Below are 14,460 nucleotides of genomic sequence, written 5' to 3'. Positions count from 1 at the left end.
CCCAAAGATATCCTATGCGCTTTTGATCAAAATCTTTTGTGCTAAACAGATGGACTGTGTGATCACAAAGACGACTCCAAGGTTCTAGATTCACGCGGATAGTCTCAGTTGGTTCGTTGTGATATGCTGGTAATCTCAAGGGGGACTTACGTAATTGTTCGAGGAGTGAATCAATCAAAGGATTCTGTTAATTGTTGATGCTTGTAACTTTCTTCTCTTTTTTTGGAATGATTTTGCAATAAATTCTGTTCAATCCTACTTCTACAAAGACTTGGAAAAAAAGGCAAAAGGATGAGGGTTTTGAAATATAGTTCTAATCCTATGAACTTTGGAGATGAAAACTGCAAAAGTGGAACCTAAAACCAATTCTTGCTTTGCCAAATTCAAGAACGGTGCAATCTTCTAAGGAATTCAAAAGATGTTCATATCGTTTGTAGTCACGAACATTTTGAGCAATGAATAAAGCAATAGAAGTTAAATTTCATTTACTAGTTCAGGCTAACTTTGCATGATAACTGAAAATCATCCAATTATCAAAAGTATGAACACATCATTCCACATTGAACAATTCTATCAAATCCTTCATTCAATCTAACAACTTGGAAATAAAATCTATCCTATTGAGAGCTGAGAAACCATGCTAACTTGCAAAAGTAGACAAAATTCACCAACGATTGAACAATGAATATGTCTAAACACTTAAGAAGTATTATTACAACAATTTCTCAGAAATCTCTCCCTTTACAAATGAGAGGAGGGTTTATATAGGTACCCCATTACAAAGCAACGACCTAGATTGATGCGAGATCAATGGCCAAGATTAACAAATAAAACCCTAATCAGGGTTACTTGCGAAAAACCTCTTTTTGGCCAATGGGAAAATTACAACACTTTGGATAGCCAATGAGAAAATAGGAGCCACTTGTTGAGTCTGGTTCATTGCACCTAGACATGTCTAACTTGAAACCCTTGGATTGGTTGATTGATGACTAGGATGCCACCCTAGCTTACCTTGTAGATTTGATTCCTCATCATGAAGAAGGGTTGATACCTTAGGCAATATCTCTTGATACCTAACATTGTTCCAATTGCATCATGTGATAAAGCATGCTCCGAAATGATGAACTCTTTTGAAATTCCTTGCCTTGGACTTGGAAGGTCGATGTAGAGCCCTTCATCCTTGGATGTCTTAATCTTCTTGAATGTCTTGATGAAGTGTGAGTCCTTCTTCTTTGTTCCATTCATCTTTGGATTCCAGCTTGAAGTGTGAATGTTGTTCTTCCATCATCTTTTCAATTGGTTCCTTGTTTCATGGGCACCTTCTTGGAAGTCTCTTCCTTGAGTTGACATCAAGTACCTCAAAATAAGCTTGATGTTATCTTGACAAATTTTGAAAGAATAACTCTGATTTTCTGATTAAACTTTGAAAATCAGACTCGGAATTAGATCGAGTATGGTCAAAAAAATCAGAGTTTGAATTAACTAGGAATTTATGAAATTCATGCCTGATAATGAACTTAGAATTGAAAATCAGGTCTAGGAATAATCAGACTCGGAAATTATTAAAATTATGGGACAGAGTCTGTTTTTGAAGGATTTTAGAACTTAAAATCAGTCTTGGAAAGCCTTAAGAGTTATGACACAACGTCTGATTTTAAGGGTTTCTGCCTCTGAGACTAAGGGAAATACAAAAAGCAGCCCTGCTCCAGGGATGAAACTCCAAAATTTGAAGTAAGAAGTCCATGCATTGGTCTAATAGCCAGAATTTAGAATGAAAGAGGGTTTTTTAGAGTCCAAAATCTCAGAATTTTGCCCTTGAAATGCTTCAGACCTGCAAGAAATGAAGAAGAACCTCAGAGAATACTACTGATCAATCTTCGAATGCCCTGAATTCTTTTTTGGAACCTGCAATTACACTTCTAATCTTGACTAAATTTGAAAAGATGTCTTGGAAAGTTCGAACTTCATAAGGATGAGAGAAAAGTGTGAATAGTAAAGTTGCCTAGGCCTATACTTATAGGAAACTCGAACTCCTTTCTTGCATTGTTTTTTTGTTTTTTGAATTTTTGAATGATATTGAATGTGGTCATAACCTGCCACCAAATCGAACTTCCTTGTTTTATTGTTTTTATATTTTTATTTTAATACTTTCTTCTAGAAGCCTGTTCTCCTTAGCGAATTTCTCCATGAGGTGAATTTTTTAAATGCTTTAATCCATTCTTTCCATTCTCAATTTGGGCGAACTTTGCTTTTCATTGCTTTATTTGACTCTGCAACCAAAAAAACATTTGAATTTCCCTTAGATTGGGAATTGCACGTTTTGTTTCTTTTTGTTAAATTTGTTTTAATCCACCTCATTCTCTTTAACTTACATCCTAGGCGAATTGCTTTTATGTTGATTTGGCAAAATTCACAAAATTTTGAATTCTTTTCAAGTTAGGCGAATTCTTATTAATGCTTGGCTTTTTGTTTTAATCCATTTCAAACTCCTCTCAATTTGGGCGAATTGTATTTGTCATGCTTTAGTTGCTTTAACCTTGGTCAAGTTTGAACTCATCTTTCTCTTAGCACATCCTTTTTTACTTTGATCGCTTTTCTCACTTTTCCAGCCAAGGGCAGACTTTGCCTAGGATTAAGGAATATTCAAGTTATGCTTGGGCGGGCTTCATAGTACCTTAAGGAATTTCATTGACTTTTCCTTAATCAATCAACACTTAGCATTAATTCTGATTTCTTCCCTCCAAAATGCCAACATTTTTTTGACCAAAATTGATCATTAACTCTGAGTTGTTTCCAGCTGGTAGGGTAGACTTGGGGTCTTGCCAAGGAATGTTGCCATAATTAACCAGAATTTCAAACCCTTTTCCCTTTCTCCAAGTGCCAACCCTTAACCATTTTTCACACCTCTTCCTAGGGCGGACTTTACCTAGGGTTTGGAACTTTTCATTCAGCTAGGGCGGACTTTACATAGGGTTTGGAACTTTTCATTCAGCTAGGGTGGACTTCACCAAGTGACAAGGAAAAACAATCAAGGGAGGAGCAGACTCCATCAAGTCATGAGGAAGATTTTTCTTGCATAGGGCGGGCTTTGCTTCTCATCACGGAAGTCCATATCATCTTGAGGGCGAACTTGGTTATGCTTTGGGAAAGACTTTAATGTGCCCATGGCGGACTTAGAGTCTTGATAGGGATTTGTCATAATGTAGCCATACTTAAGCAAGATTTCTATCCATTTCACAACACTTAGTCACCTTGACACCCCTTCCTAAAGGGGGCTTGCCATATGCATAGGGAAAATTTTAATCATGCTATGGCAGACCTATGCATGTGGCAAGGAGGATTTGATCAAGGCATGGGTGAAGTTCAGTTGATCCCAAGTAACTTTTCCACCATGCTTGGGCGGACTTCACTATGCAACAGGAAAAAATCTTGCTTGCCCAGGGCGAAGTTTATATTGACTGGAGATTTTTACGATGAACAAACAGTTTGCAGGCACGCTGAAATCTAATATATCCTGATTGCAATTGATGTAGGAAGACATACAACAAAACTAACATTAAGTAGTATACCTCAAATGCATCTTAGTATGGAATGGACATTACAACAAACACTTGTCATGCGTGTTTCAGAATAAGCAACTGAATATTTAATAATGCTGTCATAACATTCTGAATACAATTTCAGTCTTTTAGAGAAGCAAAACAACTTATTTCTTCATGGATGATTGACAAATGAAAACCCTATTAATGGCTGCCATAAAGTCTGAACACTAGTACTCAGAAAACCATTATTATTGCTATCAATTATTGGTCAAAAACCTGATTTGAAGATGCTAAATTGGAGAGTATCCCTCAGCGAACATTAAGGAATTTTCTGAAGATTTTTGGAGGCTCCAAGGATGAAATCGCCCCCACTATCAGCTGGCTGCCTTATGCCCTTGAGTTGTAGGTTCAGGATAAATTAAAATGGACTGTCTTCAGCTCCCAATGAGGTATAAAAATGATTGTCTCGAATTCCCAAAACCAATTCACCAATGCCCACAAAATTCTGATTGTCCAGCAGAGAGAAATGAGTGAAAATGTGAGAACTGATAGGTCTGATCGACCCTTATTACAAACCTTATAAGGTCCTCAGAAAATGCTTTCCACACCCTACAAATACCCCCAAGTAGAACGCCTATCTCCTCAATATATTTGGATGCAAGTAAAGATGTCAAATCCCTCAAGCTGAAGTAATCACCAACAAGCCGTCCACCATGAAGCTGCTGCAGAAATCTGACAATGTCCCTAATGCAGAACAGTGCCTTGAATTCCCTTCTAAGTTATCAATGGCGCCCTAGGAGTGGAGCGCTCCAATTAGATATGATGAAATCGATGCTACTATGAACAAAAACCGTGGCACCCCCTCACAAATATGAGGTCTGAAAATAACTGGGACAAGAACTCAGCAAATGGCAATCAATGAAGACTTCACACCCAAATTGTCTCCCTTCGACTCCTCCAAAATCGTGCCTCAGCAAGTTAGCCTTTGGCCACAAATTAAGCTCAAATAGGAAGACTGGATTATCTTCCTCTCAACTGCAAATTTGTCTTCAAAAGAAGACTTACAAATTTGGTGCTGATGTAGACTCTGTCACAAATCCACTCCCAAGAAGAAGAACTAGGGTTTCGTCCAACCCTTCTATCAGTTTGCTGAAGGTTTGCGTCCTCAGAGATTCAACTAATGCAAAAGCATCAGACAGTTCATCAAATCCAAAATCCATATCTGCTTTGAAGCTTCATCTTGATCTCCTTAAATACTTTTTAACCCCAACATCCAGAAGCTTCTAGAAGTGACTTTATGAAATAATATTTAAATTGTCACTTTATTAAATTAATTAAATATAGTCATCTTTAATTTTTAATTTATTTGATAACTTTATAAATAATTAACTTAATATTATTAATTAAAATAATTAATCAAGCTATCCATAAAATATATCAGTAATTTGGACAACTTAATTAATTAATTTCTCTCCAAAAATGGGGACATTACATCTGAACAGTGAATTCTTTTGACTTTGACTCCAGACTTAGCCCTTTCACCATGATTTTCAACTTAGCTTTTTTGGAATGCATCTTCAGGATTCGAAAACAATTTCATAACTAGTGCATTTTGGATGAATTCCTCTGACTTGAAACTTGCTCTAGACCTGGAACAACCCAAAACATCAAAAAAGCAAAACAACAACTTTAAGAAAAAGCAACTTTCTATTTTTAGAAAAAAGCAAGTCCTCGGATTGGCCCCAAAATGGCAAAAACAAAACATTCTAAATTTAGAAAAAAACAAAATCCTAAAAAATGCAAGTTGTCAGAATTGACCTTAAGAAATTGTGATTTTACTCCTTTGCCCTATTTGAGCCTATTCGTACTATCAAAACATCCTTTCAACCGTTGCTCCATTTTATCACTTCGATGACTTCCCCAAATTTCGACAAACTTCACTCATTTGCAGAGGCTAGAGACTGGAGACAAAAAGCCTAAGAAGCTAAGACACAACCCCAAAAAGCGAAAACTAGGGGGTCCCCATTTGCAATGGGGCGATGTGTGAAAACGTCACAACAGTTCAGCAGTGAGACTAATCTACACTAGCTAGTTTTTAGAGATTTTAGTCAGATTTATCATAGTGAATCAACAATTGAAGTTTATTAAATTTGTCAAGTCTTTTGTAGAGACAAATTTGGAATGTATTAGCAAATAGTGACACCATTACTTGAATTTGTGCCATTTGAAGGATAGATGTGGTGTGAGCAATTTGATGATTTCAATTAATAAATAACTTGGTCAATTTGAAGGGATTTTCCTTTTGAGCTGGTCGTCATAAGAGTTAGTGTTGGTCTTAGGGCATTTTCAAGGCATGAATCTCCTTAGAGTAAGCTGAAATGATTACTGGCAAAGAGTGTGGGGTGAGCGAAGGGTTTGTGGCAAGATTACATGGGGGCGCGTCCCCTGCCCCGAAACTATGTGCCCCCATCCCCTAGCTGTTTTGGGTACAGTGGGATGCCCCCTTGCCGTCCTCATTGCCGAGGGATGTCAGAAATGTCCCTTGGCCATGGTAGGGATGGCTAGCCATCCCTCGCAATTGGGGACACCTCCAGCCATCAAAAACAAATAAAATTAAGTTTTTTTTTTAATCTATTTTGCTTCTATTGTGCCGTGGGGTGCCCACAAGCAGCGCGATGGGATGTTGATTCTAAAGATGTTAGGCAGATCGATGAAGAATAGGCCCAATCAGGACTAGTTGGGCTACCATTGGATGATCCAATTTAGGCAGAGAGTTATAGCGACTCAGATGGTTCTGAGTCTTTGGATGTTGATAGCCCAAATGAGGCTTAGTTTCATAGACTTGTGTATTTTAATGTTTGAGAGTTTTGGATATTGATAGACCATGGTTTTTTGATGGTTGAGACTGCTGTTATAATGTTTTATTGAAATTTATTATGCTGTTATTGTACCGCTCATGATTTATTTACATATTGATATTGTTGTTATCAGTTATTGGCATATCTCTCTTTCCTTTTCTCTCTATAATGTATTAATATATTCTGAAAAATTCATATATATATATATATCGCCGTTCTCCTGTCCTTGTCCCCGAAACGCCATAGAACGTAGGTTCGTGGCTATGTGTTAACTGGCAAACAAGGTCACGGTTGGAAAAGGAGAGTCACATGGAGATAAAAATGCCTATTCTGCTGTGCAAATATCTTTCCCTGGCTGCACGAGACTCTTTACTTGGGTTGTGGCTCTTATCTGAACCATGTTGCTCTCAATGGAAGTGAATACAGGTGTAAGGAGTTTGTGTGAATGAGGATGTGGCTATTCTTGCTTGCTGGGCACTCATAGAGGGACTAATAATTACCTGCACCACTCTCCATTCCCTAGCCCCAGGCACGAGGCTTCATTTTCCAGTTCGAGCAAGGAGGAGGGACGATTTCAGTTTCATTGCCTCTCAATTGAGGAACGCAACAGTGAGAGGAACGTTGGAGTCTTCTCTATCCAACTTGTGGCTCTTGGAAGGCAGTAGACTGTCATTAGCATCTACTGTAATGTTCATTGTATGCATCTGATATTGTAAGTGCTATTATTGCACCAGCAAATAAAGAATTGCATTTCAATTCTGTGCAAGGTTGTTTCTGCCTTCTTAAAGGTCAGATATATATAGCTTGTCTCTTTAGTTTCTATGCATATATTTATAATGAGTTTTAAGGAAATAAATACCAATTACTTTACACTTTCCTGTCAATATTTTGTGGCTATTTCCAAAACGTTGTGCAATATTTCATGAAATCTGAAACCTCTTCAAAGAAACAAATAAGCCAATCTGTAACTTAAACATTATACCAATCACAGAATTACACCCACAGTGTGATAAGAGTTAATAATATTGGGAAGAAAATAGTGAAGCTGGGTAAAAGAGTTGGAGAGGGATTTTACAGAAATTTATAGTATTATTACAGTGGAGGATGTATGATACTTATAAATAGAGACGAAAAGTCAGGCATGCAATAATATCAAACAGGAAGCTTTCTGAAAATATATTATGGGAAATTCAGTTGATTTGTTAGCTTTTGTTAAATCAATAAAAGCAGCAAGATGAGTTCAGTTGACCTCAATAAAGAGCAGAATAACCAATTTGTGGGCTGAAATCAGTTTGACCTTTTTGTAAGGAGAAATAAAGTAGCAAAATGGATTAATCCTATAGAGTTTATGGTGTAATTTTTGGAATTCGATATGTTTTTCAAGGACAAGTTGTGTCTACAATTATGTGGCAAAATAATTACTTTTGACTGTAACTTCAAATTTCATTTTGTGGATGGACACCAACCCAATCAGTAGACTGAACAGAGAGAATCAGACCAAACTGCACTATGGCTGTGTTTCCAAGGGAAAAATATTCTCATTATCTCTATTGGCATCTCCATCCTAGCTCTTCTCATAGCTGTTTGTTTCCTAGCCAATTGGAATTTGTCCACTCTGGATGCTGCATGCAGTTGTGAATCTGTGACACATTAGGAGAGGTTTTAGATCGGCAAAAATGGAATCATATGATTAATGGGACTATCCTCCTGCCTGCATTGGATAGGCAGTTGCAAATGAACTGTACAGATTCACACAGCTTGTGTAGAGTAGATGGACCAGCATTAGCCATTCATCAAATTGTGCTACATTTGTTCTTTTCCTTGCACAGATCCTTAAAAATATCTGGATATTTTTTGTTGCCATAAGTCACAGCTACACTTTGTATTTTGGGAGTTTACTGTACCTCCACTTAGCCCAAGTTATAATGAAGATGGACCGTATGAATTTTGAAGTTCAAAGAAGGCAATAGGTAGTCTTCAGCTAGCTTAACTGATCAATGAAAATATTCGACATCATTTTGGTTTCATTTCTTTGTGTTGGAAACATCATGATAGTTGTTGCACTAATGAACAGGGACAATTGTCCTGCCTATGTATGTTTCTATAAAACTATCTTAATGGCCTTATGAAGAATTTAATATTTACTCTTGTTATCCTCATGCAACTAATAAACAAAGGCAGGTAAGGAAATAATATTTATCAGAAAAAACATATGCTATATTTTCAAATCTATAAATAAAAAACATAAAGAAGAGCAATTACAATTGACAATCTGACAGGTTTTGGCACCAGTGCAGTCAACCAAATACAGATTATAACATTTGATTAAACTTTTTAATTTTAGATATCTTATATCTATTTCATAGTTTTTGGTCGTTCTCATGTTAAATTATAAACTACTTGCCTTAAAAGAACTACTTACGAACACCAAGTGCCTTCCTCATAAATAGACATTAGTTGACCATGGAGGAACTGCAAATTGTCTCATTGTATTCACATCTTTGATTCAAAAGAATCTCAAGATAAATGAAAAGAAATGATGAGTAAGTTTACAAATGTTCATATGCCCATGCTTTCATACAATGACTGTAGTTCCTAGTTTGGGGATGGAAGTGATCTATAGCTGTTACATTTTGTGGTGTTAATTTTATAGTTTTAATATCAGGTAAGGCACATTCAGTGAATGTCAAATTTTGTCTACAGTGTCAAGGTAACCAATAATTTTGATGTATGGTTGGACCATAAGTCAATATATATATATATATATATATATATATATATATATATATATATATATTTAATGGTATGATCCTCAGTTGCTGAATCATCCAAAACCCTAGACAATTCAAGGTATGATTCGTTTTGCCTGTGGTTTGATTGAGGCACAAATATTTCCAGCCAGATTAGTTATAGAAATGTGCTTGCACATACCAGTTTGATTCCAGCTGTGCTGAGTGATTCTAGGTGGTGAATGTTAATTTCAATGCATTTAGACTGTTTTCTTTTGACATTTGACTATTAAAAAATGTTCCCTAAAGCATGAACATTGAGCCATAAACTGATGTTAATAGAAACACAAGCAAAAGTATATTTTCAACCACTCGGGACTGTTGTCGGCCATTCTCAAATTTATTTTCAGCTGCTTGAACTTTTCTCTGCCAGGACTGCCAACTATACAGCCTGGATATAAAATAAAGCTCCAGCCCATTTGGGCCATTGTCCCTGAACAAGACAGAGACTTTAAAATACTCAATATTTGAGCACTATTTTAGTATTCTCCCTCTTCTTTTGAGAAAGAAAGCTAGCTGTGCATCCATCATACACACTTCCTTTTGGATGACACTTCTAAAGTGCACTGAGTCATCAAATGCATGAGACAGGACAGATAAATGAGACACTAGCTAGATGCTTTAATAACTACCAAGTGATTTAAGCTTATAATCACACCATTGAATATTGGCATTTAAGAAGAGAACTGATTCAATGTTCTGGGCAATTAGAAATGGTTTTATAATATGGTATAACTATAAGCAATTGTAGAGAAAAAACTAGATGTTTTGTTATAGTAGTGTATTACCATAACATATATGTTTTCTTGTTGGAAAGATGGAGAAATCTTATAATTAAAAGATTGCTAGTTTTGTTCAAAGATTAATATTGTCTAAAAAAGTAAAATGAAAATTTCATGGTATCTGATATTGAAATAAATATAAAATATATGTAATATCAATCATGAAATGAGTTTGACAAATTGATATCAAATTAGTATAGTGCATTCGTAATTTTTATAGTAGTTTTTTTTAGCATATGCATGATATTTGGTTTCTGAACTTAGTTCCTGTTGTTGGATTCAAATATGTATATGTTTATGTTTTTTGTATGGACACTGACATACCCGGACTGCACTAAGCCCAAATTTCATTTGTTCCATAATGGTGTAACATACCCAAGTTCCCATACCTATGCCTGATTCAAGTTAAGCAACTAGGTATGATCATATAAGGATGTGAGCATCCATTGTTGTCAATGGTGATTGTTACAAAAAAAATTCTTAACTCAAGGGTATCCCTGCTACCCAGCACAGTGCCCAGCCTGCCTTGCCTCGGTCTTACTTACTGCAAAGTTGGGGCCAAGAAGAGGCGAGCTGAGGCGAGACTAGACCCCTAGGGATGCATGCAATCACCCGCAAACCACATGCATTAGGCAAACTTGAGCATCAAAGTCGAACCTACGACCAATGGGGAGCAAACCCATGGCCCAAGCAAACTCCGGTACTGGTGCGGGTTGTGTTTGTGACAATGTGTTGGGTTCATTGATAATTTTCATTAAATATAGTGGAGGTTTCATGCAAAATAACAATGAATTTGATTTTGGTCAAAAGCAAATGTGAGATTAGTTATGGATTGGTTTATTTTACTTCTATTATTAGTGTTATTATACATATGCTGTTGCTCATTGAAATGTAATTTTCTGTCTTCAGTGGAGAGGAAGAAACAGCCAACATTTTGCTGAGCAAATTCAAGTGGGGTCACTCATTTTTGTCTTTGAACAGGTACTTTGACATCTTATTTATGAATATATTAGTGTTCGTCAATTTATTACAGACAGTGATTATAGGAACTGGTATTTTCAACTCAAACTGAACATTTTGTAAATGATAAGATCCACTTTCCAAAGGATTATCCATGGAATTTAAACCAATACGTACAATAGAATCCAAACTAAAAGCAGTTTATGAAGTTTGCTAAAAACAACGCCAGTCTATATATAGCATTAGGCCACATAGTCTTAGAATAGAAGAATGGGGGTACGGGTTTTGGGGATGGCAAATTTTTCCTCAGAATTTAGGGATGGTGGGGGTACAACAGCATATAAAAAATAGTAAAAGAAATTGTACTTTGTCATTTATGTAAGCAATTTAATATATAAGTAAATTAACAATACATAGTTTATAAATATAGAGTAAATTAATATATGTTGGGTTTGAATCTACTGGTGATGAATGTGGAGTTTCACACTACAGATCCAAGTTCAAATCGCATAGGCAGGGCACCTTGTAGTGGCCATGGAACACCTAGAGTTAGGGATTGTACTTATGTCAATGGTTGGACCAAAGCTAACCATTATTTTCTATCATGAGGGAACCTTAATGTATAGTTAATTGTGACCATATTAAGGAGCCTAGTCCACCCCCATGTCTTTTATGAGCTCTGCCCCAAAATGTACCTCAAATTCCATATTGCCATTAAGGGCATGCCTTGATGGTTAAAATTTGGCTTTGTTTTTATAGATTAATATATTGGGGATCTATTAAGGATTCCCAGCGCCAACTAAAAGCACTTGATACTATATAACAGCCAAAACCCTCATAAACAACCCTTGCAAGGATGGAATAATATCCCTCGATTTCAACCCTTCAAATTTGAGACCTCAAGAGGGTTTTCGTCCTCAAGAAACAAACACGAGTTCTGTCATTATGCATAAGCAAATTCAATTTCATGGCTAACCCTCAAATGAGCTCTCAACCTCCTTTCATAACTTTCTTGGAGGGAAAATATCAGTAAATAAAAATAATAATCAATTTTCCCCCACAAAGTCTTTATTTGAAAAATAAATGATAATTCCATTTGCAAAAGATCCTTAAGCTAGGCATCCTATATTGAAACACAACTTAAAACCTTTTTTAATAAGTAATTACACTAAGTTATCTTTTTAATGTTTTCAATGTTAACAACTTAAGCATTGAGTTATTTAATAACTCAATAATTTACTAAGTTGCAGAAAATATCTAAATATGCAGTTCTGACCTTACCAAAGTGATCCCGAAGTCATAAGATTCTTAATTGGCAACTAAATGACTTACTAAAAATAGCATGCTCCTCCATGAAGTTTGGAGAGCTCTCAAAAGGTTGAAAATCAATTTTGAAAGCAACACAAGGGTCACCAAGACCCACTGGACACACTGCCATGAACAACAACTCTACAAGACTAATCTTGTGTTATCCAAACCAATTAGCCTTCAAGAAAACTCAGGAAATAGGCTAATTGTCCACAAGCTGATCATGCTCAAGAAGGGGACATTATATAATAATGGGAGTATAGCCACTCAGCATTTCAAGAACTCCTTGTACTAATATACCACCAATTTTTTAATAACCATGCACTTATCCTAACAAAACTCCATTAGGACTTGCACATCCTTCATTAGTGCCTTTACTCCTACATGCATTGACAATATTTCTACACTAGAGTCATCCTCCATAGCTCTACCAGCAACTTGTACCTAAAGAGGATGCTCTTCCTTTTTCGCCAACATCAATTTGTTCCCCTCTTGACATGGCCTAACAAGAAGCTCAGGTTGGCTATCCCTCACCTTTAGTGACCACACTGCTATCAACAACTTTTCCTTCAAGTCCTTTAATATCGAAGCACACATATGCAAAAGATCATAATCTTCTATCCCATCGCTACCAATAATTGCCTTAATCACTTTCTAGTTCTTTGCACAAGTGTTATTGAAGATTTTTAGTAGTCTATAATCTAAGACATGGTCTTGGTGTAAAGGGTCTTGAGATCCCCTTCTAGCCATATGAATGACACCACCAATTCCCAAAATACCCAAATAGGAGCCTCAAAAGATGTAAGGACCTCCATTTAGTTAAAATTTTAAATTAAATAATTACACTTAATATCACACACAATTAAGAACACATTAACACAACTTACTCAAATATATATTAAAATAGAGACATAAAATTATATTTTGATGTATTGTCAAAGTACATGAGGCAAGAGAGAGTCAAACATAAGGAAATTAATTCATTTATAAGATTGATTATAATAATACATAATGTACATAGCTGATGATAATCCTAATAAGAGATTTCGACATCTATCTCCTACGAGCACACATGGATGAGAACATTGCCAGAGCGCTTTTCTGCCCAACCACGAAGCAATTATGTTTCCTTGGAGTTCTTCATGACACGAAGAACCTCCAACCCTACAAGAAGTCGTCTAGCAATTTGAAATTGGTAGGGTGATGGAATATAGTGCGACATATTGTATCTACATTCTAAGATACTAATGTACTAGTACTATGATATGGAAGAGAATGTGAAACATAGTGATTCAATTAATAAGCATATGCTAAGAGATCAAATGCAATGACATGATTACACACAAGGCATGGATCACATTTGACTTTCATTACACACAAATGACATGATTACACACAAGGCATGGATCACATTTGACTTTCATTACACACATTTGCATTTCTCTCAATTGCTCACAACATGAACATCAATATCTTGATCATCCAAGAAGGCATGGATCAAGCATCCAAATTAATAATTAATATAAGTAAAGCATTTGAAACAATATCGAACCAACTCTAACATGCCAATTTCACATTCTTCTTTGAGTTTAATCATCCAATATAATGCCACATTCATATTCCAAACATGCATGAGAGAGAGAGAGAGAGAGAGAGAGAGAGAGAGAGAGAGAGAGAGAGAGAGAGAGAGGAGGAAGAATGTATAAGCAAATACAACCATATGTAAGCATTAATCTTTACGAAATAATTTGGGACCATGCAAGATTCATACTAATTCATTCTCAACTCCTCATGGGTCAAGAATAGAAACTACTGGATAACATAAAGATATCCAAACATACATGATAATGACCAAGATCATGAATCATGGTATTATAATTTTCCCTTGAAATGATACATTAATCTATGCCCCCTACCTTAAAGTCTAACAAGTTGTTCATCATTAATTGTCACGAGCTCCTCTTGAATCAAACTTTGGCATAAGTACTCCTATATTTATCTATCGTTGGTCTTAATATCCACACTACAAGGAGGGTTTCAAATGAAGATATTATATAGTTGCCTATATCAACTATTTCATGTCAATAATTGTGTAGACGATATTGAAGCTAATTTTTTAGATTGGCGTAAATCCTTTTTTCATAAATTTTTAAATAGATTAAAGTATCTATAATGACCTATTAAATTGCATTCAAATTGAAACTATATACTTAAGGTACAT

General features: G+C 35.8%; 1 protein-coding gene across 4 annotated transcripts in view; it reads left to right on the top strand.

Moving 5' to 3' along the window:
- LOC131039209 (uncharacterized) overlaps nt 1–14,460 on the top strand; it is a 138,635-nt gene that overhangs the window by 98,590 nt on the left and 25,585 nt on the right. For all 4 annotated transcript variants that reach the window (XM_057971895.2, XM_059212021.1, XM_059212020.1 and 1 more), the window contains one exon: nt 10,881–10,952. In XM_057971895.2, the coding sequence (XP_057827878.2) occupies nt 10,881–10,952 (72 nt within the window). The remainder of the gene's footprint in view (nt 1–10,880; nt 10,953–14,460) is intronic.

This window comes from Cryptomeria japonica, chromosome 10 (genome assembly GCF_030272615.1).
Source record: "Cryptomeria japonica chromosome 10, Sugi_1.0, whole genome shotgun sequence".
Lineage (NCBI taxonomy): Eukaryota > Viridiplantae > Streptophyta > Pinopsida > Cupressales > Cupressaceae > Cryptomeria > Cryptomeria japonica.
This window is presented reverse-complemented; position numbering and strand designations above follow the sequence as displayed.